Source organism: Acomys russatus, chromosome 23, assembly GCF_903995435.1.
Source record: "Acomys russatus chromosome 23, mAcoRus1.1, whole genome shotgun sequence".
In the NCBI taxonomy this organism is placed as follows: Eukaryota; Metazoa; Chordata; class Mammalia; order Rodentia; family Muridae; genus Acomys; species Acomys russatus.
Genome location: NC_067159.1, coordinates 43,559,014 through 43,584,980, shown reverse-complemented (window position 1 = coordinate 43,584,980; position 25,967 = coordinate 43,559,014). Strand labels below are relative to the sequence as shown.

General features: G+C 39.1%; 1 protein-coding gene across 1 annotated transcript in view; it reads left to right on the top strand.

Annotated features, from left to right (window-relative positions):
- The first annotated feature begins 880 nt into the window (after positions 1-880).
- The window catches only part of LOC127206445 (guanylate-binding protein 1-like), a 37,258-nt gene continuing 12,171 nt past the window's right edge, over positions 881-25,967 (top strand). Inside the window, exons 1-10 of the mRNA XM_051165728.1 lie at positions 881-1,148; positions 2,852-2,979; positions 3,875-3,984; positions 4,194-4,393; positions 4,711-4,953; positions 11,055-11,335; positions 12,650-12,862; positions 13,773-13,875; positions 14,167-14,360; positions 15,423-15,575. Coding sequence (XP_051021685.1) covers positions 881-1,148; positions 2,852-2,979; positions 3,875-3,984; positions 4,194-4,393; positions 4,711-4,953; positions 11,055-11,335; positions 12,650-12,862; positions 13,773-13,875; positions 14,167-14,360; positions 15,423-15,575 — 1,893 coding nt within the window. The remainder of the gene's footprint in view (positions 1,149-2,851; positions 2,980-3,874; positions 3,985-4,193; positions 4,394-4,710; positions 4,954-11,054; positions 11,336-12,649; positions 12,863-13,772; positions 13,876-14,166; positions 14,361-15,422; positions 15,576-25,967) is intronic.

The window sequence follows — 25,967 nt, the reverse complement described above, 5'->3', positions numbered from 1 at the left end:
CACGAAGAAAATGGAGATCACTTATTCATAAGAGTCATTACTCATTGAAAGAATTGATGAGTTAATAAATCCATATTTAGTTTTTTGCATGTAGTCTAAATAAAAAAGTTAAAGAAATTCTATTTTTAAGGAGTTTAAAATTTTCATTTATCTATTTACTTTATGTGTGTTTGTAAATGGGGTACACACATGTCATGAAGCACATGTAGAAACCAGTGGGAAACTTATGAGAGTCGGTGTTCTTTTGCCAACATACAGATCATGGGGATTGAGGTCAGGTTGGCATACTTGACACTGAGCATACTTACTACTGGCCAAGCCATCAACCAGCCCCAAGTAAGTCTATTTTTGAAAAATAAAATTTTCTAAATAGTATTTTAAAGATATTCTCTAGATCTTAAAACCTACACATAGGTAATATCATATAGACTGGGCAGGTTATGTGCAGGAATATGTATGTATATACATGTACATATACATAAATGTACATAATAACAACTAATGAAAAAAGAGACAATGAACTTGAAGGACAGTGGGGAATGGTATAGGAGAGGATTTTAAGGGAGGAAAGGGAAAGGTGAAAAGTTGTAATTCAATTATAATCTCAAAAATACAAAATTAAATTGATGAAAATTATTTTTCATGAATTATCTTTCCTATGCAACATCTATCATAAATTTTAAAATTAGAATCCAGAAAGAATCTCTCCCATGATAACTGAAAGGAAAGGTTGAAGTTGTTAGCAGCAAAATTTTGAAAATTCACTAGTGCTCATTGTATTCAGCTTCTTGAATAGTATTTTCATGACCTTCCCGTAGTATTCTGATCTCCCCCTTACCACTTGAATAACACACTAAGATTTCTTACTCTGGAGTGTTGCATGACTCCGCATTATGGAAAGAGAAGGAAACTTGAATTTATTCCACCTCTCCCCTCAAGTCAAGGAACCCCAGTGGACAAGGCCCTAAAGGTCCACATGCCAGAACCCATGTGCCTCATTGAGAATGTGGAAGGGCAGCTGAGGCCTAATCAGAAGGCCCTGGACATCCTGTCAGCCATCACACAGCCTGTGGTGGTGGTGGCGATTGTGGGCCTCTACCGCACAGGGAAATCCTACCTGATGAACAAGCTGGCTGGGAAGAAAACAGGTGAGTGGCAGCAGCAGTGCTGTCTGGGTCCTGGCTGTTGAGCCACATGTGACTTGGGTTGTAAGGAGGGAAGTTAGAGAAGGAGACGGATTCTGAAATCTAAACTCCTACTCAAAGTTTAGGTTTTTATCTTCATTCTATTTCAGGGAGCAAGTCAGCTCTATAACTCTCTTTACTCTGTTTTCAGCTCCATTTTAAAAGCAGAAATCACTCCTATCCTAAAGAGTGAGAAAGCATTAATAAGAATAATTAATTTATACACTAATCTGTAATCAAAAGGTTGGGCTAAGAAGATAACTTAGCAGGTAAATACCCTTGCTGCATAAGTCAGGCAACTTGGATCCAATACCTAGAGGGTAGAAATAAAGAGACAAAACTAGAGTTGCCCTCTGAATTCCACAGACACCCAAACACAAATCACGCATTCGCAAACACACAATGATACTGTTGGTTTGGTTCTTTTTTTAATCAGTAAGTTCATGAGGTAACACTGTTTCCCTTGATTTTTGGAAATTTAAAAATGTCTTGAATTCAGCTGTAGTTATATTTTCAGAAACATAACATAAAATTAATACTTTTAACCATTTTAACTGCACTTCTATAGCATTAAACAAATTTACATATTGTATAATCATCACATAATCTACTTAAATATTTACTATAATTTCACAAGACAAAGTAAGCATCCAACACACAATAGTTATACATTTCTGGATTCTCTGATACTGTTCTCTAATATTTTCCCATGGATTTGGCCCTTACGACAAAATAGGAGGTAGTAAGGACTGTGATCCACCACAGAAATCCCAGCATTCAGAAGACAGAGGTGAGAAGGTCATTTGAATCTCCAGTTCAAGCACAGCTTGGACAATCAAGCAAGTCTTCATCACAAAAAGAATTGTTTCATGTAGCACTGATATTTTAAGAATATTCCAAACCTTAAACATGGTGTAGATAGTAGTTTGTGTTTTCTGTAATTTTTTCCTAAAGACAATTTGTATATATCCCTGTAAAGATTTGTCACCTTGTAGATCAAGTGTATTCTCAAGTACTGTGTTCTTTAGATGGAATTATGGGATTAATTTCTTGATATTCTATACATTATTATCTCTGTTATTCATTATTGGTGTATAGAAAAGTAACTAATTATAGAATCACAGAAATAATTTTGTGTGCTATACCTCCACTGGGTTAACTGATTGTATTCAACATTATTCTGTGGAATATTGGAAGTTTTAACATAAAATGGCACACCAAGTGACAAACATAATCTGATTCTTCCTTTCCAATTCATGTGTAAGATATTTCTATTTTTTCTAATTATTTTCATTAACAATTAAAATACTGTAGTGAGCACCAATGTTCAAATGGGCTTACTTTTCCATTTTATTATATTAAAGGAGAATATTTTCAACTTTTATACTTGAGTATACTATTGACATGGGTTTCCATATATGGGATTTCATATATTTGCTTTAAGATATTCTTAGAGTTTGCTGAATGCTATTTTGTAATGATCGCATGTTGCATATTTTTAAGTGTTTGGTGTTATGAATTTTACCATTTATCTGGTTGAACGATCCATACTAGCTTTGCTTTCAGTTAGCTCTACTGATTTGGATTGTTCTCATTTTTACATGAATTTCCTGACACACCGGCTTCTAACTCTGCATCCACTATGTCCTCTCTTCTATGTGTCACAGGATTCGCTCTGGGCTCCACAGTGCAGGGTCATACAAAAGGAATCTGGATGTGGTGTGTGCCGCATCCCCAGAAGACAGACCACACACTTGTTCTGCTTGACACGGAGGGCCTGTGTGATGTGGAGAAAGTAAGGATTGAGAATTTATTATACACTTCAGTCACTTATATTTTCTGTAACTTTAAATTAGGAGCTTGAATCTCACTGCAATATGCTTAGATAGTTCCAAGGATATTTCATGTAATTATCTTTAGCTACTACGAATAAATATCCAGACCCACAGCATCCTGGTCCTAATGACAGCTGTAACCTAAACTTGGTACCCAACCTTATGAAGGCACTGGGGGTAAACTCAGGGTCATGGATCTTATGCAACAAAGAACTTCAGTTAAAGATTTCAGTTTGAAGAAATACGACTGTTTTTATTAAAATTGAGTCCTTATTTTTAAACTTCTTTTAGCCTCAACTTTATAATCCATTAGCTGAATTAATTAAACAGCACTCTATCTTATAATATTTCTTTGGATATTTAATAAAGTATATAGTTATTCTGGTGCATAAAGAGAACCCAAGAATGATCTAGCATGGCCTATCACAGTCCTTTGTGCTTGAGGAGCTTGGGCAGAACTCTATTTCCAGTTTTCAGCTCCAGAAAAAAGAATTACACGAAAATTTTAAAATTAGTCACAGTACTTTGAATCACATGACAGTGAATCCTCTCATTAGCATTGAGAGAAACATTTAATTCTATGGTATGTTCTAAGTTTTCATATATATAAAAACATTTACTTCTGTTCAGCAGCTCCTGACAATCGTCAATTTAGCAATAAGTATAAACCAAAAATCTTAATAAAAACTAATCAAATTTCAACTACAATCTGATTGCTTTTGTTTGGGGTTTTGTGTAGGTTTTTAAGAAAGCATTCATTTTACTAATCACTGTGGGAAAATTCTGTTCAAATGAACATACTTCTGTCACAGCTCACCTGACTAACACAAGACAGTCCTGTGTTCTGACTTCTAGGGCAACAGCCAGAATGACTGCTGGATTTTTGCCCTGGCTATACTTCTAAGCAGCACCTTTGTGTACAACAGCACGGGAGCCATCAACCAACAGGCCATGGACCAGCTGCAGTATCCTTGTTGTGATGGAGAGCATCCCAGTCCAGGAATGCTGCAGAGTCAATGCTGATAGAGAGGAGACAGAAAAATCTGGTGCAAGGGGAGAAGATCCCATATACCAAATAATCATTCACACTTGAGTGAGAACATGGAAAAATGATGTGTGAGGATGATGAGGTAGTTGGGGTCTGTTCATTAACCATTTCTCCTTAGCTACTCAGCTATGTGACAGAGCTCACAGATCGGATCAGAACGAGGTCTTCACCTGACCAGGATGGTGGGGTGGAAGACTCGGCTGATTTTGTGAGTTTCTTCCCTGACTTTGTGTGGACTCTGAGGGATATGACCCTAAGACTTGAAGCAGATGGACAAAGCCTCATGGCAGATGAGTACCTGGAGAATTCCCTGAAGCTCAAGAAAGGTACAGGGACTCATGACGTGAGAACAGAGGGGAAATTCCATGAACTTACAGTTTATGCAGATGTTCAGGTTTGCTTCTCACTTTAGATTTTCAGGATGTTTCTAAAATGTGATTTCTGTTTAGTATCTGGATTAAAATGTTCCCTGGTGATGGAAACACATTCACTCTCTCCTGTGATGAGATTGTTTTTAATCCTCCTCACAAGGCATGTAGAGACACACACTGCAAAATCATGGAGCAGGGGGACCTTTTATTAGGAGAACCCATCACATGAGCACACTACTACTGTGTGGTTATATTTTCTTTACTTTCTCTAGGTGCCTGTCAAGGAGATAAAAATTACAACCTGCCCCGACTCTGTATCCGAAAGTTCTTCCCAAAGAAGAGATGCTTTGTCTTCTATCCACCCACTCACTGGAAGAAGCTCTCTGAACTCGAGAGCCTGTGGGACGATGAGTTGGATTCTGACTTTGTGCAGCAGGTGGCAGAGTTCTGTTCCTTCATCTTCAGCTCTTCCAAGGTCAAAGCTCTCCCAGGAGGCATCAAAGTCAATGGAGCTCGTGAGTCTCCTGCCCAGTTCTTCCTGACAGCTTTAGATAAGATACTCTTTGAGCATGAAATAATATATCCCAAACTCCAGTGTTTATAATTTGGCAAATTCTAGATGGTGTCAGATAATACTGCTTATCTTTGTAAGTCAGATCTCTGGGTGGGAAATTTTCATAATAATCAAAGAAGGGAGACTTTATCCTCAATATTTCTGCACTACCTGCAGTAAAATCAGATATTTAAACTATCCAATTTGATATCAAAAGATACATATGTCTATTTAATTAAATTAAATTTAATTAAAATGAGTAAAGCGTCCAGATCATGTACCTACTTTGGTTTTTCTTTTTTAAATTAAAATTTAATTTTAACATATACATTTATATTATTACATATATATATATATAATAAATTACCTATAGCAATAAGAAGCATGACACAATCAGAAACTATATATAAATGTACATTCTTATTGTTTGGCTATTTGTATTTGACAGCCTTGAAGAAAACATCTTCCCTATCTTGGTGTGTCTAAAATTCTGAATGTAAATCAATATCTATTATATCTCTTCATTATCAACTTAAAACTTCTATCTAGATCTAAAAACATTTTAACCCTAAACAACTAACCTTAATTGTAGAACTAAACTATCTGGTCTTCAATCTCATCCAGACTTGAGAAGAAATAAAATTGATTACCTGAGTATAACAGGAGTGCAGGGTAGTATCTTTCCAAGTGACAGAGACAGTTTGCTACATGAAAAGTCACCCAAAACTCTCTATACCGTTGGAGCATCATCTTCAGACTTCTGGTCCAATATATCTACTTTATATTATTTGTAGTATGGTTGGGTATGTGCCCTGTATTCCTGCTTTCTCAAGGACTTTTAACATGATTGGGTTTTGGGTGTTGTCAGATGCTTTTTGGTATCTATGGTGTTGATCATGTCATTTTTTCTTTCAGTTTGTTTATATGATGAATTACATTGATGGATTTCTGTATATTGAACCACTCCTACATGCCTAGGATGAAGCCCACTTAGTCGTAGTGAATCATAGTTTTGATGTGTTCTTGAATTTGGTTTGTGAGTATATTCACAGAAATGTTTGTAAGGAATATTGTTCTGAAATTCTTTTTCTTTATTGGGTTTTTATATGGCTTAGGTATCATGGTGACTGTGGCCTCATAAGATGAATTTCATAATGTTCCTTCTGTTTCTATTTTGCAGAATAGTTTGAAGAGAATTGGTATTAGCTCTTCTCTGAAGGTCTGATAGAATTCTGCACTGAATCCATCTGGTTCTAGGCTTTTTGGTGTTGCTGTTGGGTGACTTTTGATGACTCCCTCTATTTCCTTAGGTGTGATAGGATTATTCAATTTGTTTACCTGATCTTGATTCAGTTTTGGTAGTTGGTAGCTATCAAGAAAATTGTCCATTTCATTTAGGTTTTCAAATTTTGTGGCATAAAGGCTTTTGAAGTAAGACCTAATGATTCTTTGAAGAGCGGTGTTGAAGTCTCCCACTATTAATGTGTGGGGTTTGATATGTGATTTAAGCTTTAGTAATGTTTCTTTTACAAATGTGGTATATTTTTCCTTTGATGAGGATGAAGTGGCTTTCCCCATCTTTTTTGGTTGGTTTTAGTTAAAAGTCTATTTTATTAGATACTAGGATGGCTACTCCAGCTTGCTTCTTGGGTCTGTTTTCTAGCCCTTTCCTTTGAGGTAAAGTCTATCCTTATTACTGAGGTATGTCTCTTCTTTATAGCATAATGATGGATCCTGTTTTCCCATCAACTCTGTCAGCCTGTGTCTTTTTCTGGGGAGTTGAGCCATTGATGTTAAGAGATATTAATGACCAGTTGTTGTTAGTTCCTTTTATTTTGATGTTCGTGGTGGTAGAGTATGTGTGTTTCTGTGTTTTTTATTTGTGGGTGTGGCATTATTTATTTCCTATGTTTCCTGGATGTATTTAGCCTTCTTGGGTTGGAGTTTTCCTTCTCATACCTTCTGTAGGGCTCAGTTTGTGGTTAGTTACTGATTAAGCTTGGTTTTGTCAGGCATTATTTTGTTTTCTCCATGTATAAACATTTTTTTCTCCATCATTGAACATTTTACTGGGTATAGCAGTCTAGGTTGGCATCTATGGACTCTTAATGTTTGCATGACTTCTGTCCAGGCCCTTCTAGCTTTCTTAGTCTCTGTTGAGAAGTTGGGTGTAATTCTGATGGGTTTGCCTTTGTATGTGACTTAACCTTTTTCTCTTGCAGCTTTTAATATTCTTTCTTTGTTCTGTACATTTATTGTCTTGATTATTGTGTGGCAGGAGGATTTTCTTTCATAGTCAAATCTATTTGGAGTTCTGTAGGCTTTTTGTATGTTTATAATCATTTCTTTCTTTAGATTGGGAAAATTTTCTTCTATGATTATGTTGAAAATGTTTTCTGGGCTTTGGGGCTTGGAGTCTTCTTCTATTCCTATTATTAGATTTGGTCTTTTTATAGTTTCTCAGATTTCTTGGGAGTTTTGTGTCAGGAACTTTTTAGTTTTAACATTTTCTTTGATGTATCGATAACTTCAATCTATTTTCCACCCTTGAGACTCTCTTTTCCATCTCTTATATTCAAATGGCATGGCTTGTATCTGTCATTCCTGTTCTCTTCCCTTTGTTTTTCAACTATAAGATTGCCTCAGCTTGTGTTTCTGTTGTTGCATCTAATTCCCTCTTTAGATCTTGAATAGTCTTATTCATTTCTTTCTCCTGTTTGATCAAATTTTCCTGTACTTATTTATATCTTAGATCTTCAGTAGTCCTATTAATTTTTTTCTCCCCTTCAATTAAATTTTCCTATAATTCTTTATAGGGTTTATTCTATTCCTTCATCAATCTGGATGTATTTTCCTATAATCTTTATAGGATGTATTCAATTTCTTTCTTTCTGAATGTATTTTCCTGTGTTTCTTCAAGTGATTTACTTTCCTCTTTCAGAGTCTCTCATTTTCATCACCTCAGATTTAAAGTCTTCTCCTTGTGCTTCATGGGTGTTCGTCTCTCCAGGACTTGTTGTGGTAGAGTCACTCATTTCCACTTGTGTTATGTGGCATTGAGTTTTTTTCCTAGTCTCCTTGCACTTTCCTCTAGGCATCTGGTTGTCTCTAGTGTTAGCAGGCCTAGAGGTTCCTCCAATGAGGTCACTATCTGTGCCCCATAGAAGCCTGGCAGGTTGGGAGCAAGTAAAGAGAACTCCAAGCCAAAGGTTGTTTTCTAGGGCTCCCCAGAGGCCTCCTCCAGATGTTCGACAGTGGGTGTTAGAGGCTGCGTCCAGATCAGCCCAGCTGGGTTCCCTGGGTATCCCAGTGGGGTCAGGCAGGAGAGTAGTGGGCTGTTAGGTTTCCAAGCCCAAAGGAGCTCAAGTGCCCTACAGTACTTTTTGAGATGTCAGGGCTCTGCCTTCCAGATAGGTGAGGCCAGTAAGCAGTTGGGGCACTATGAGAGATTCAAGCTTGAAGCTGCTCAGGGGTCCCACAGACGTTTTTGAGATGGGAGCAAATGTGAGACTTGATCTGTGCCAGACTCAGCTCTGTCTGTATACATTTTATCTCAGATGGGCCAGGCTAGTAAGCAGCTGGAGGGCTGAGGGGGACAAGAGCCCAAAGCTGCTGGGATGTGCTACAGGCCTTCGTGAGATAACGGAGATCTGTTTATCTGCTCTTTTCTCCAGTTGGGTTAGGCCAGTGAGTCGCTGGCCTGAGGAGAGAGAGTGGAACACAAAGATGTTCACAGAATGGATACAAATGTGAGGTACGGCCTGTGCAGGTCTCTGCTCTGGGTGTCTGCTCTGTGACGTAGATGAATCAATCGGTGCAATAAGCTACAGGTGGGAGGGGTGAGATCAGAACCAGAAGCTGTTAGCAGGATGGATCCTAACTCAGACTGTGGCCCGTGCAATTCTCTAATCAGCCTGTCCTCTTTGTGTCTTAACTGTGTCAGAGAAGTATGCTTCAGGTGAGTGAGCAGAGACAGATTCAGGCTGGAAGTTGCTCACAGGATGGCCACTAATGTAGATTTTGTAGGTGTCTGGATTCAGCTCTGCCTGTATGCTTTGTATCACAGATGGGCAAGCGGCTGGGCGGCTGAGAGAAATCAGAACTCAAAGCTGCTTGGACACTCCACAGGCCCTGTTAAGATAATAGGAATCTGCCTATCTGCTCTGTGACCCAGTTGGGCTGGGCCAGCAAGCATCTGGGGAGCTGAGAGAGATCGGAGCCCAAAAGTGCTTGAGTACCCCTTGCTCTTTCTTGGGAGGCAGCTAATGTGGATTGTGTCTGGTGGCAGGACTCAGCTCTGCATATCCACGCCCCATCCTGGATCCAACAAACAGTAGATGGGCAGTGAGATCCCCAAGCTGCATAGATATCCCACAGTCCTTCTCAAGATGGTGGGTAATGTGGGTTATCCCCTGGGTTTTTTTCTGTGGGTTAGCTGGATGGCCAGGGGTCAGATACACCTATGCTCACACAATATGGGTCCCTCTCACCTGGTAATTGGCAGCACTGGTGTTTTGCAGGTGTCAGTTTGGTTTGGTTATCCTGCTAATCAGATGCAGTATGCAATTGGCAGTGCCATGTTTTATCTCCACATGTATACCTCATTTGAATGTTCAGTAGCTATGTAAGATTCATACAAATAAAGATGGGAATCAGAGGCATCAAATATGTTCTTCATTCTAAGTCCCTACTGGACAACATTGAGCTTGATCAAACCAAGTGACACAATCTGTTTCACTTGGATTGTATCATGTGCTGCTCACACAATGACTGGATCTTACCAGAGCCAGTATTCAAAGGATAGATGACACACATCAATGAAAATAGAATGATCTTGCTGTAAGTGTCCCAAGATAACTGGATACATATTCAATACACCCAGCCTTATACTATATAAAAGGAGAATTTAGCCATTGATGGACAGACAAATCAACTGAATAACCTGGTAAAGGGAAAGTTCTGAGATAGAGTGGGTACTAAGAAGAGCCAAGGGCCTGGTTTAATACCTAGGACCATAAACACCATTAACTAATGAGAAAATTAATTAATTAACAAATAAATACAAAACAGAGCTGAAATGCATTCAGTTGGAGATTATTTGCCTCCCATTACATATAATGCCTATAAAATCCTCACTTCAGTTGCTAATAACACAACTGATCAATCAGATATTTTGTTACTTTGCATCAGTGAGAAATTAGACATCAAGCCACTAGTGCTATCTAAGTTCAGTGAGTGTCTTAGAATAAAATAAAGGGTCACTCTTCTGCCAGACATGTATGGTATGTGGTATGGCCTGTAGTATGTATGCCAGAGACCAATATTAAGGGGATCTTGATAAAGTGCCTCAGTGGTAAAACAGGATTCCAATGAAATCATAGGTGCCTAGCTCAATCTGATTAGTCATCACAGAAAGGATTCTTGGTAGTTAAAGCCTGTCTGTCACATTTGGGCAAAGAATTTCAGGAAGAAGAGTCTGAAGAAATGGAGGCTGTGGATGCAATGTTCTCCTCACCCCAAAACCCCTTAGATGGCCCTAGGAAGAGTCAAAGGCAGCTTTTTCCACTGGAAGACTCCTCAGTTTCCCTCAGGAGAGGCTGCATCACACTGTGCATGCCACTAAAACCTATCCTGTCTGTTGAAGGTCAGATTCTGGTCTCTTCTGCCACTTTCCACTGTCTCATGAATCTAACAAGGTCATTCTGCATTGGCATTTGCTTCACTGTCTTGACGTTCTAGACATTTTTTACATGGGCTGCCCTTGGAAAGTGGGTCGACACATTAAAGCATTTAGTGTACATGATAGACTGGTAAACTGTCTTTCAAAAAACATTTGAACGTAATGCTTGAATCATTAATTCAATTTTACAATGTAGTAAATTAAAGACAACCTAAGGCAAAATGAATGAGAAAAAAAGATTATGATATTATGTGAGAAACAAGATGGCCCTGGGGACAAAAAGAAGAAAGAGAAAATATTGTCTTTGCTATAATGTGTCTTTTAAGAATGCAGACCATGAAACCTTAGAAAATAGGAATGGGAATTCTATCTTGTCTCATCAGAACTGGGGGTTCTAGTGCAGACCTACGTGGACACCATCAGCAGTGGGATTGTGCCTTGTTTGGAGAATGCAGTGATGACCCTGGCCCAGCATGAGAACTCCATAGCTGTGCATAAGGCAGCTGACCACTACAGCGAGCAGATGGCCCAGCGAGTGAGGCTCCCCACAGACACGCTCCAGGAGCTGTTGGATGTGCATACAGCCTGTGAGAAGGAAGCCATTGCTGTCTTCATGGAGCACTCCTTCAAGGATGACCAGCGAGGGTTCCAGAAGAAGCTTATGGTGACATATCTTAGCATTTATCCTTGCTGATGTCTACCCTTTTCTCATGTGACTTTGCCCTTGCCTTTTGACCTCATTCTATGATGTTCGTTCTTCAGGGAAATTAGGAAAACTGAAGTGGTCGTGGAATTAAAATATGGCCCATGACTTTCATCAGCACCTGGAAACCATGTGCATTACTGAGCTATGTTCCTGAGTTCACACAAGGACTTGTGTCTGTATTCAGTGTACATCAAGTTAAAGCAAAGAGTCAAATGGGCTTAGTTTTCACCCAGAAGCTCTAAGACCTGCTTCAATATTCAAATATAAATGATCAATTCTTTCTTTTCTTATTTCTCTTCCCTGTGGATTCTCTTGTCCATAATCAATTATAGAAAATTGGTTCTCAAGGACCAGAGTAATCAAATAAGCTGCATGTCTTAAGATCAGTCAGAGTCTTTGAGACAAGGAATGCCTATCCTTTTTTTTTCTTTTTGGCAGTGTTTCTCAAGATGTGGATAATGACTCCTGGGGGGTTAAACTACTCTTTCACAGAGGCTGATCTCAATTGTCCTGTATAGCATCATATATTTATAATACTATTATTCATAACAGTAGCAAAATGAGATTGTGTAGTACTAAAAAATAATTTTATGCTTGGGAATCACCACAACATGAGGAAATGTCCTAAAGAGTCACAGCATTACAAAGTTGAGAACCACTGGTTCTCAGGGATGTTATGGTATGAAACAGTAAGGAAAATAATTTTAGTGGTTTCCTCTTTATCCTAATGAGCAGAGACGCTGTCACTGAAAATTTGTGTTTCAGCCTCTCTGTAACTGTCTTACAACTGACAATAATATATTAATTCATACTGAAGCAAACAGTCCACTTGTAGTTAGAAGCGTCCACTTTAACCTCTGCCTTCCTTCTCTTCACACCCTTCACTCCCCATGAAGGAATCATGAAGCACTCACTACTGTGTCATAATGAACCTACTCAGAACTGCTGTGCAGACATGCCCACCCACATCAAAGCTCATTCCCCGAGGAAGCTGTGTCTTCTCCCTGTTGAACTCTGCACTCACTATTGATTTCTGGAAACCCTTCATCCTAGCAGACAAGAAGGACACAGTTTTCATGCTCACCCACGCTAATGGGCTTGAGGCCAGATGAATTAGAAGTCACTCACAGTTGACCATTACAGAGATAAATGAAGTCCCCAATCGTCTTCCTGTGCAGTCCACTCCAGGACTGTCACATTTTGTTGTCCGAGACAATCACAGTGGTGCCTTCCTTCTAACAGATTTTTTTGTCTTCCCACATCTCCTGTCAGGAGACCATAGAGGAAAGGAAGGAAGCCTTCATGCAACAGAACAGAGCAGCATCTCTCAGTCACTGCCAGGCTGAGCTGGAGAAGCTTTCAGAGCCCCTAAGGGAGAGCATCTCAAGTGGAGTTTTCTCTGTTCCTGGAGGGCACAGCCTCTACTTAGAAGCCAGGAAGAAAGTTGAGCAGGACTATGAGCGAGTGCCCAGGAAGGGAGTGAAGGTGAGGAACGGGGGAAGCTATGGCCATCCAGCTGGAGCTGTAAGTGCTGCTCCTGTGATCTCAGTGCACACAGCTCTTTATGGAGAGACATGAGAGCATCTGATATTGTAGCCCCTCTAGATATTAGATCCACAAAATACTGCATAAAATATGAAATGACTCCTAAATATTTCTTTCCTCAGGAGGTGTGATTTATAAAATAAAAACAAATGAAATATAACATTAATTTGCTGAATAATCTGTTAATTTTTTATCAGAGTATATACATTATCACAGGAAAGCCTTTTATTCTCAGGAATCTTATGACTTTAGAAGGCATGGAGAAATAGAATGTATTTGCTAAGTAGTAGCTAGTTGTCAGACTTGAAAACGTAGAAGTAGCATTGGAGATGGAGATGATAATAATGATGGTGCTTGCATATGGAATACTACTTTCCTAAACTGAGTTATTTCACCCATTGAAATATCAGTTTAATACTCAGGAGAGAATGAATTCATTCCTAACAGTGATGAGAGATGTGATGAACAGAGAAGCTCACACAGATTTGCCTAAGAAGCAGGACACCTTCATTCTGAGTGAGGCAATCACTCCTAATCTATTCCCTAAGCCTGCCTTACTCATACATGCTTGTTGAACTGTACACAAATCTGGATGGGACTTTTAGCTGGAGTGACAAGTGTGTGACACTGCTGGGAAATGAGGCTTGATAGTTAGTAGCAGGCTGTTACAGAGCTATTAATTTTTACCTCAGCAAAGAGCACTCTTTGTTCCAAGCACAGATTAAAGGACACACATGGGAAGTAAAGCAGAATTCAAATACTGCAGCCAGGGTAGTAATTAAACTGAATAACTCTTTCATTGGAAGAATACATACTTGATGCTTAACATTTTCTCTCTTATGGAACCCAGGCAAGTGAGGTCTTCCAGAACTTTCTGAAGTCACATATCCCTATTGAAGAATCCTTCCTGCATTCAGATAAAGCCCTTACTGATGGACAGAAAGCCATGGCAGGTACACAGGAGGATTCAGATCTCAAAGTGTCCTTGTAAAGCCCCATGATTGATGGTCAGGAAGATCCCCACAAAAGGAGATCATCCTGCATCCTCTGTTAGATCAGAAAACCATGAATATTGCTGGTGTTGCATATCTAGGCAGTCAGTGCATTTCCATCACACATGGAATCAATGCCTGCTGATGGGAAGTTGCAGGGTTTTGTGTGGATACTGGGTTGGTCTCTGAGTCCAGGCGGGTAGCACTCAGTTCTGACTGTCCTCTCTTCCTTCTCTAAAACCCTATGCATAGCTGAGCAGGCCAAGAAAGAGGCAGCTGAGAAAGAACTGAAGATAGTGAGAGAGCAACAGAAGGAGAAACAGGAAGAGTTGGAGGCTTTAATGCGAAGCTTTTCAGAAAACATATCCCAGCTACAGGAAAAGATGAAGAGTGAAATTGGGAACCTTCTGATTGAGCAGCAAAGGGTTCTGGATCACAAGCTGAAGGTAAGGATGGATGGGGATGGACATGTGATAGACCATGGCTCCCCAGTCAGGAAAAGTGTGACAGTGTCAGGGAAATCATGATCCCAGAACGAACCCTCAATGACATGTGGTCATGAAAACCACAGATCCACCTTCATCCTGGTTCATCCTGGTGAAGCCTTTAATTCTAAGACGTATCACCTTCTGTAGTGTTAGTAATCTAAGGAGGCTAGAGAGAAAATACCACCCCCCAGAACTGTTCTTCTATACTTTAGAGTAGTCTCATTTTATTCCAACTGGAAAATACTGTGTCCAACACTCCAAGAAATCTTAGCACAACAATCAAGATATCTGTTTGAAATGACCAGATTAGTCAGGATATAAACCCAAAGTACTGATTTCTGCACTGTCCGTTTCCAGAGCTGATTGATAGAATCTACAGAACTAGAGTGTAAAGCAGTCTACAGAACTAGAGTACAGTGAAGTCTCTGTCCCAAGCCAGAATTTGACAGCTCTGCTCTCAGTGTTTACAGTTTGATACCATCATTTGTTACAGATAGGGCTGTCATAGCACAGTGACACTGAGACTGAATAAGAGTTAGATCCTTGGCTCTTCTCGATAGCATTGTCCATAGATCTCAGGGATATCAGAGCTACAATCCCCTTCTTCCCAGGGAGGTTATTGGCAATAAACATCAGATATAACTATTGTCACTCTCCAGGTCAAAAGTGTGGGTTTTTGGAGAAACTTGTCAAATACTGTACATGTATATACATGTATATATTTTAAAGATTTATTTTTTATTATTATGTATACAATGCCTGCCTGCAGTACACTTGCAGGCCAGAAGAGGGCATCAGATCACATTATAAATGGTGGTGAGCCATCATGCGGTTGCTAGGAATTCAACACAGGACATCTGGAAGAGCAGTCAGTGCTCTTAACTTCTGAGCCAATTCTCCAGCCATCAAATACTATATTTTATAAATGGTGGAAACATGTGCATGTATGCTCAGTGCTGAATCTGTTATTATGAAATACCAGTAATGTATTTTCTTACAAGTGGACTTTCTTATTGGTAGGCACAAGAAAAACTAGCTCAGGAAGGATATGAGGAACAATGTGATGAATTAATAATGGAAATAAAGCTAAAGGAACAAGAGATTCAAGACATTAAACAGGATCAATTTTCAAAGATCCTTGATGAAGCTCTAGCTATATTCCATGATGTACTGGTGAGAGTATTCAGCTCACAGATTCAAAAGTTCATGAAGAATTTCTGACCTCTGGCAGTAAGCAGCACTCTCCATGGCCTCTGCATCCATCCCTGGTTCCAGGTTCCATCCTTGATTCCTTCCCTGCCTTTCCTCATTAATGGAGTCTGGCGGGAGAGTTGTAACATGAAATAAACTCTTTCTCCTCACTTGCTTTTGGTCCTGGTGTTTATCACAGCAGTAGACACTGTGACTCAGACACCTCCTTTTTCTCTGTCCTGGGGCTTCCATGCTATTCCAGACATAGAGCCTGTTGGGTGGATTTTGTACTCCAAAATTTACATTCTCAACTCTTCATATGTGTTTGAGTCATTCTGCTAGCTTTTTGGTTTCCTGGATTTACAATGTAGTGTCCTCCCCATCTCTTCCATGGTCATGTTGACACCTTTGTCATCCATTAGATGAGTATAGTATTGCACTTTCCCACTCATGTCTCCTGCATTTCCCTTGTTTTCACTCTATCCTCATTTTCTCTTATTATTAAATATACTTCCTTCATAATTGCAGTACTGAGTGTCCCAGGAATCAGCATCTTTCAGAAGCCCATATGTGTTATTACATCAAATGATCAATGCTCAGACCTCCTCATAGTCTAATGCTTAGTATTTAGAGTAGTATTAGTGTAATCTATCAGTGAAGCATTCTTCTCAACATGGAGTAACTATAGTGAGTATTAGTTCTCCTCAGTGGTTCCTTATGAAATTAGCAATGGAATTTCATGTTTTGTTTTTAATCAACTAATTAAATTTACATCATGGTATCACCTTCCTAGAAACCCTGATATCTCATATGATTCTTGCCATACTCTCAACTCTGCTACACTCCTTCCAAGGGCTCTACCCTCACCCATTCCTACCTAGAATCACTCAACCACTTATCTACAAAACTGCACAGTTCACCTTTCCCTCTATCACAAGCTGCCTGTACTTGGCTCACAGGTGGAAGCTCAGCTCTCAGCTCCACTGGTCATGCCAAGCGTGCTGTGCCTTAGTCTCCTCTGTCTAAGCTTTAGCATCAGCCACTTTACCACCAGGCAAACACTTCATTGAAGACAGATCTGTCACTAGAGCTCTCACCTTAACACAGGTAAAAACATTAGTGTGAAAATCAAGTCTAATTGCACACCCAGCACCACAAGGCTCTCATTTGGTGGATTTAAATAATGTGGCAGCCAATACCACAAGGATATATACTGTACAGTTTGATGGGAATCAGAATTTCCAGCCCTCAGTAGAGACCTGAAAGAGAATAAGATGTGAGATGTCGCACATCCTCCTGTCTCCTGATGGGGTGGCTCAAGATGTTTCTAGTCATTTTAAAGAATTCCATCCTACTGTGAATGCTCTCATTCTGTGTGTCTGCATTTTTAATGTATGTAATATTTACAATATTTAAATGGATAATAAAATCATGAGAAATGTAAAATTCAAAGAATAGCTAATTAATGTTAGTATTCCTCATCTATTCTACCTAAGATACCCATGTGCACTCCTCTGGTCATAACAAATACAAGTTTATTTTGTATTTTACTATACACTTATTATGATGTATTCAAATCCTCATTAATCCCTGAAGTCAGTGCAGCACTTACAAACTGTGTATCATTTCTCTTTTTAAAAATATTTTTTACATAGACATTTATATTATCGCACATATATGCAATAAATTACCAATAGAAAGAAGAACCATGCCACAATCAGGAACTATGTAAATGCTACATTCTTAGTGTTTGGGCTATTTGTATTTAGCATTCTCAAAGAGAGCATCTTTCCTATCTTAGTGCATCTAAAATTATGAATGTAAATCAATATCTATTATATCTCATCATTATCAACTTAAAACATCTATTCAGGCCTAAAAACATATTTAACCCCTAAACAATTAAGCTTAGTAAAACTAAACTATCTGGTATTCAACCCAGCAGAGACTTAAGAAGGAAAAAATTGATTACCTGAATATACGAGGAGTACATGGTGGTAGCTTTCCAAATGAGATGATGACAGAGAGAGTTTGCTACCTGAAGAGTCACACAAAACATTCTATAACAATTTGGCCTAATATAGCTAACAGATATATTTGTGTGGCAGGAACTATGAGGACTTGCTTACCCTGTCTTGGCAGAGTTTGGCTGTCAACTCTACCTGTGTCCAAGCTTTCCCTTTTTAGGCAGAATTCTGTCCGTGGTAGAAATGAGGATGTTTTCCCCAGTGGCTTATTTGCCACCTTTGAAGCCATCTCCATAAACAAGTTTTTTTAATGCTCATCATCCTCTTTGAGGTAGGCTGGGTGTTGCCAGGACTTCACCTGACTCATTGTCAGCGAATCTTTAAAAGAATAAAAACATTTTTACATGCCAAATTATGTATGTCTCTGAAGTTTTTGAAGACCTTACCTAAGTTTTTTACCTTATCTTTTTATAGAATCAAATCTATCTGTTGCACCTAAAATGTGTATTTTTGTGATAAAAGTAGACTAATAATTGATATGTCCATGATTTGATCAACTAAAAATTAACTTGTATATCCTATTTATCCTAAACAGCCTGCAATAGCACTTTCAAAGTGTTGGAAGTAAACCTTGTATTATAATTGAGCAATATAGGTAGTAGAAATATATATATAATGTGTGAAGAATAATCTTACATTTGAATTCTATACCACTGTATCTATAATTAAATTTATTTTGCATTTATATACAAAACTCTGTACCAGTGAATTAGAAATAACCTTGTGAGTGACAATTGAGGCACTATGTTGAGATTCACAAATCTACATTTTGTTTTATCTTCCCTATATATTTCTATATTTCCCCTTTCTTTTCAACCCTTATCTCCAAACCTAAGAATGTAAGGTAGAAGAGAAGATACATCCCTGATTCCATCCTTGTTTTCTCTCTAAATATGTCCAATAATAACTTGTAACCAACTCTCATTGAAAATAACCCTCTATAGTCCAAGAAAACAACCAGAAACCTACCCAACCCTGTCAGGAGCCATAGGACCTTGCCTGACCTGCCCCAGTGGCTGAGAGGCCCTGCTGGCTGAAAGCCACAGCTGTCTGCATATTTGAGATAATTATTCTGCCTGGCTACCACAAAGATCCAGCCTGACCTTGAGAAAGAGAACATTCGGTGTATCGAGACTTCTGTATAGTCGCCCCACTCCACACCTGCTGTCCTTGGGCCTGGCCCAGAAGATTTTGTAACTTTCCACTGCATTCCTTCTCACCCCCGCCCTTTCAGAAGCTTATTATAAATTTGGATACCCCCTTATAATAAACGGCCCTCGATAAGCAAAGTTTTTCCTGGGCTCGTGCCTTTCTCTCATCCATTCTTTATTCACAGGTCGTGACCCTCCTCGCCACTCCACGAATAACTGAACCCGCGGGTCGGGAACACAACCCTGCTTAAAGGAAATAGGCCTTGTTCTCTTAAGGTTTCTTCCAGCTGATTTGGTATGGATAATACCTTTGTAAGGACCCAAATAAAACTGGGAAATGGTTAAAGAAGCTGATAATCACATTTGTGGTTCAGTTTCTAAATGTTGAGAAGTTCCAGGCTTAATTAGAGTTCTGTGCAGGACACTCTGAAATGGTGGACCAAGAGCAATTGGAAGCTTTCTTCAAAGGTACCCTGGGAACTGTTGTGTTCTGATGAGGAACAGCAATTGAAGCACTTGGTGCTGGGACATGAAGGATGCAGGATGTCAGTGTCCAGTTCGCTGATAGGAATGAATCCTGTCAGATCTGATTCAATGTCAGTGTAGGTCTTTTGTTCTGAAACATAATTTCTCACAGGCATTAGAAAGTCCTAAAACTATAAATACAAAAGGAGTGTGTGATGCAGAGAACAATTAAGGCTGGTTTTCTGCTCTTTGTATGAGCAGAAAAAAGACATCCGTAAATCTTCATTGGTGCCATTTGAAGGATGGCATCTAATAATAATTCATAGGGGCTCTGTAGCCAGCAAGAAGCATTGTCTATGTATAGACATTCATGTCTCTGCCAGTCTCAGAGCTATTCCCATATAGTGGGATTAGTAATATAAATTACCTGCTTGTTCTGCAGTTCAAATTCTTCACATCCTAATTAATCTCTTCACTAATATCTTCCTGATAGCCCCTCCCATTCTCATTCACTCTCCCTCCCTCCCTTAGTCATTAGGAAGGGGAGCCCTCCTCCCCTAACATCTGACCTCAGCCTATATAAGCTCATATGTACTACCTGTAACCTCTTCCTCTGTAGCCTGACAAGGCTGTCCTGCCAGGGGGAAGTGATCAAAGTTTAATGGCCAGAGAGCATACCCAAAGTAGTCCCTACACTCCACTTTATGGAATCCAGAAGGAGACTGTGCTACTACATCTGAGAATAGGGTCTAGGTCCACATCATACATAGTCCTTGGTTGATATTTATTTATTTATTTATTTTTTAAGTATTTTATTTTATTTTTTTAAATTTTTTTTTTTTTTTTTTAGATGCAAAGTGAGATTTATTTACTGTTGTCTTAGCACTAAAATATTTGGGCAATAGAATGAAGGATTCAACAAAACATAAAATTAGGAAAAAACATTTAATGGTATAAGCTTTCCCTTTTTCATGGCAAATTCTACATTCCTATGTGGATTATCAGTATTAGGGTATGAGGTGTCTGATATCATTCTCATTTTTTTTTTTTTTTTGGTTTTTTTTTTTTTTTGTTTTTGTTTTTGTTTTTTTTTTATATTTTTATTAATTTATTCTTGTTACATCTCAATGTTTATCCCATCCCTTGTATCCTCCCATTCTTCCCTCCCCCCATTTTCCCATTATTCCCTCCCCTATGACTGTTCCTGAGGGGGATTACCTCCCCCTGTATATGCTCATAGGGTATCAAGTCTCTTCTTGGTAACCTGCTGTCCTTCCTCTGAGTGCCACCAGGTCTCCCCCTCCAGGGGACATGGTCAAATGTGAGGCACCAGAGTACCTGAGAAAGTCATACCACATTCTCCATTTAACTGTGGAGAATGTTCTGACCATTGGCTAGATCTGGGTGGGGGTTAAAAGTTTACCGCCTGTATTGTATTTGGCTGGTGACTTAATTTGAGCGAGACAACTGGGCTCAAATCTGCCTATCATAATGTTCTACTTGCAGGTTTCTAGGACCCTCTGCATGCTTCTACTTTGCTATTCTCCCATGCTTCTCTCATCTAGAGTCCCGATAGGATGTCCTCCCCTCTGTACCGGTTTCCTGGTAAGTGAAGGCTTTCGTGCGACATGCCCCTTGGGCTAGTATGCAGATATAAGTGAGTATATACCATTTGAGTCTTTCTGCTTCTGGGTTAACTCACTCATTATGATCATTTCTAGCTCAATCCATTTATCCACAAATTTCGGGAATTCCTTGTATTTAATAGCTGAGTAGTATTCCATAGTGTATATGTACCACAGTTTCTTTATCCATTCTTCTACTGAGGGACACTTAGACTGTTTCCATGTTCTGGCTATTATGAATAAGGCTGCTATGTACATGATTGAGCAAATTTTCTTGTTGTGTGCTGGAGCATCTTCTGGGTATATTCCAAGGAGTGGAATAGCTGGGTCTTTAGGAAGCCCTATTCCCAGTTTTCTGAGAGAGCACCAGATAGATTTCCAAAGTGGCTGTACTAGTTTGCATTCCCACCAGCAATGAAGGAGTGTTCCTCTCGCCCCAAATCCTCACCAGTATGTGGTGTCACTTGAATTTTTAATCTTAGCCATTCTGATGGGTGTAAGATGGAATCTCAGAGTTGTTTTGATTTGCATTTCCCTGATGACTAAGGGGGTTGAGCATTTCTTTAAGTGTATCTCAGCCATTTGATATTCCTCTGTTGAGAATTCTCTGTTTAGTTCCAAGCCCCATTTCTCAATTGGGTTATTTGGTTTGGTGGTGTTCAATTTCTTGAGTTCTTATATATTTTGGATATTAAACCTTTGTCAGATGTAGGGTTGGTGAAGATCTTTTCCCAGTCTGTAGGCTGTCGCTTTGATCTCTTGACAGTGTCTCCTGCCTTACAGAAGCTTCTCAGCCTCATGAGGTCCCATTTACTAATGGTTGACATCAAGGCCTGTGCCGGTGGTGTTCTGTTCAGGAAGTTGTCTCCTGTGCCAATGTGTTCCAGGCTCTTCCCCACTTTTCCTTCTAAGTGACTTAGTGTCTCTAGTTTTATGTTGAGGTCTTTAATCCACTTGGATTTGAGTTTTGTGCAAGGTGACAAATATGGGTCCAGTTGCATTTTTTTACACATAGACCTCCAGTTGGATCAGCACCATTTGCTGAAGATGCTATCCTTTTTTCATTGAATGGATTTGGCTTCTTTGTCAAAAATCAAGTGACCATATGTGTGTGGATTCATATCTGGGTCTTCGATTCGATTCCACTGATCAACCAGCCTGTTGCTGTGCCAGTACCATGCTGTTTTAATTACTGTTGCTTTATAGTACAGTTTGAGATCAGGTATGGGGATTCCTCCGGAGCACCTTTTATTGTACAAGATTGTTTTAGCTATTCTGGGTTTTTTGTTTTTCCATATGAAGTTCAGAATTGAACTTTCAATGTCTTTAAAAAATTGTGTAGGTATTTTGATAGGGATTGCATTGAATCTGTAGATTGCTTTTGGTAGGATGGCCATTTTTACTATGTTAATTCTCCCAATCCATGAGCAAGGAAGATCATTCCATCTTCTCAGGTCATCTTCAATCTCTATCTTCAGAGTTTTGAAATTTTTTTCAAACAAGTCCTTCACTTGCTTAGTTAGAGTAACTCCTAAATATTTTATATTGCTTGTGGCTAATGTGAAGGGTGTGGTTTTCCTAATTTCTTCCTCTGCAAGCTTGTCATTTGTGTATAGGAAGGCTACAGACTTTTTTGAGTTAATTTTGTATCCAGCCAATTTGCTGAAGGTGTTTATCAGCTGTAGTAGTTCTCTGGTGGAATTTTGAGGGTCACTTATGTACACTATCATATCATCTGCAAATAGGGATAATTTGACTTCTTCCTTTCCCATTTGGATACCCTTGATCTCCTTTTCTTGTCTTATTGCTCAGGCTAGAACTTTGCGTACTATATTGAAGAGATATGGAGAGAGTTGGCAGCCTTGCCTTGTTCCCAATTTTAGAGGAATTTCCTTGAGTATCTCACCATTTACTTTGATTTTGGCTATTGGCTTGCTGTATATAGCCTTTATTATGTTGAGGAAAGTGCCTTGTATCCCCGATATCTCTAAAACTTTAAACATGAATGGGTGTTGGATTTTATCAAATGCTTTCTCTGCATCTAAGGAGATGATCATGAGGTTTTTTATTTTCAATTTGTTTATATGGTGGATCAAATTGCCTTTTAAATGTTTTTGCTTATTCAAAAAATAAGTGCTGCTCTCAACCTTGGAAAGAGAAACCTCCTCATGGAGACATTAATGCTGGATTCATTAACTGGACAAAGTGAGGAGAGTAAGAAACTTTGAGTAGAATCATTAATTGTTGAATTCTCAATTAGAAATCTAGATCACCCTTTGGGAAAGAGTCCAAGAAAGATTGCGAGAGCCCTGCAGATGAGGCCAGGAAGCACTGTCTTGCTGACATGACAGAATTCTTGTACTCGTGAGCTCACAGTAGAAGTAATGACCTGCTGAAGATTGAGCCCATCAGTCTTGGGTCCGTCATGGAGGGCAACAGGCTGTTGGAGTCCCCACCAGTACTTAAGAAACTTTAGTCAGTTAGTAGTTGGTGGGAGGAGGAACTGGTCTTATCGGGTTAGACACTGTTGTATTTTAGTTAATTTAGAAGTATGACCACTAATTTTTATCCTTAGGCCTATAGTTTGTATTATAGCAATATTTTATAACCCACTAGCAACCAATGAAACACAGACACTTGTTATATTTTAAAATAGCATTAGTTAACCTGGAGCAGGGCAGATATTAGTCCCCTAAATTACTTTCCATGTTGTGGCAGGTATCCAATATCCTTTCCCAATCCGATGCCATCTGCTTCTAATAATTTCTATCAAGCTACCTCCCATCCATAACTCCAAATACTTTCTAATTACCATCATCTGGGCCAAATCTCCATCCACTCCAGCCCTGTGCTTTTTCCTGCCTAACCCATGGCTCCAGCCTCCCTCTTCTTCTCCTCTCGTCTCTCCTCCTTCCCAAGAGTCGCTCTGTCTCCCAAAGCCCAGACATCTTAACCACAGGTATCTCATTTGCCCTGTCCAGGTGTCATGGCTTTTTATTGGTCAAACAGGAATAAGATCTTAGGCAAGGTTACATAACAAGCTTGAGATACAGAGATAACAAGCAGTAAGTATCATCAAAGTGTATTAGACCAACCTCCAACACTGTTAGTTGCCCATGTTCTGGTAATCCAACCATACTCCTGCTATGTGAACAACCATATAAGATTCATTTTAAAAAGTATATCAGTCAGTGAAGTTCAAGGTATGGAGTTTCATGAAGAATGGAATCATTCATTTTAATTCTGCTTTAAAATATTTCCTTTGGTGGAAGATAAAAACACAAATGCAGGGTCCTATGGCTGTTTCAAAGTTCTTTTTCAATTAAATGAATGTGAATTACTGTCAAATATTTATGCTGTAACCAGTTTTAAGAATTACATCAACATGGACATTTTAAGACTGTCAAGGAAGTGGGTATGAAATTATGTAACAAATAGTTGTTTGTGATTAATGTCATGATGGAATCCCTCAAATCTTCTCTACTCAGCAGATTTTCCTGATTTGCAGAATTCTCATTTCCATATGGATAATTGCACATGCCCTTACCAAATACTCTTGGGTTTTTTAAAATTAATATATTTTCTATTGCTTCTTGTTCCCTCATCTTAATGGGACAAATTTTTACACACAACAGATATTTACTTAACTATAAAACTATTGAGTGCCCACTAAGATTTTTAAACTTTCCTAATATTAGTCTCCATCATTGTATAATGACATTATACTGGTTAATTTAACATTAATTTCGTACAAGCTTGGAAAGAGAAAAACTTGACAAAAACTGCCATGCTAGGTGGGCCAGTGGGAAGGTATGTGGTGAGTTTTCTTGACTGCTGATTGATATAGTAGGGCCTTGATTACTGGATCACTGTAGCCAATGCCATCCTGGACTGCTTGTCCTGGTTCCTATAAGAAAACAGGATAATCAAGTCTTGAGGAGCAAACCATTAATCACATTTTTCCATGTCTGCTGAATCAGTTCCTGTCTCTAGGTTCCTGCCTTGAGTTCCTCAGTGACGGAGTATGACTTGATAATTATAAGCTGATTGAATCCTTTTCTCTCCAAGTTCATTTTGGTCATGATATTTTATCCCATCAATATAAACTTTAACTAATCGATGAACAAAATAGTTGTATAATTGAGGATTCACTTAGCAAGCTACACTGTGGTGCAAAGTGTTGGGACTGTGGGAGCCATTAGGAGCAAGAGTGAGGTCGAGATGTGTCCAAACCTTCCAAATCGCATCATAAGGCAGGCATGAGCAGGACTGGTTCCTTCTTGGCTTGGGTCTGAATGTCGTGGCACATGTAGCCTGTATGACCCACACCTCTGCCACCCTTGAGCTAGTCATGTAGCCTGGTGCCAGGTTAAACCTCCTCCCTCCTTATACTCATCACGAAAATGATGCATTCCCAGCATCTTGGCCCCAGCCAATGATGTACACTCACCCAGAATTACCTATACCTACACCTCAATGTTTATATAGACTTTATTCACCCCCAAAAGAGAGCTGGTTCATTGAAAACCATCTTGGAAAGTGCTGTTCACCAACACTCACCACAGACCTAAATTCTACATAGCCCATCTATCCTGCTAGGCTTCATTCCTTACAGTTTGGTCTTGTTTTCACTGGTGCCTGGATACCCTGAGGGGAGAAACAGAACAAGACAGCACTGAACCTATATATGGATGTGTTGGAATGAGTAATCTGAATCAGCTCCTCATCTCTTGACTTGTATAGTACTCAAGAAGTACAGTTATTCTGATAAAGAAATAGATAAATACCTCTCCCTACCCTTTGTTAAAGAAAGGCGTGAATGAAGAGGCAGACAAAACACCAAGGCAACCAAGGAAATGAATTGGTATTTTCTACCTATATATGAAACCCTGAGATTCAGTATTTAAAATAAAAAAGAAATTTAGATTCTTACTAACCTCAGCTTTAAAGCCCTGACTCCTTTTAATTTTTTGATTAATTAATGTATTTATTTGCTTTACATGCCAATAGGAAATTCTCCTCCCTCCTGCCTTCCAAGATCCTTCCTCTCTCCTCACCTCCTCTGTTATAGGATATTTAATTCCACAGTGAATCTCAAGATTGTGG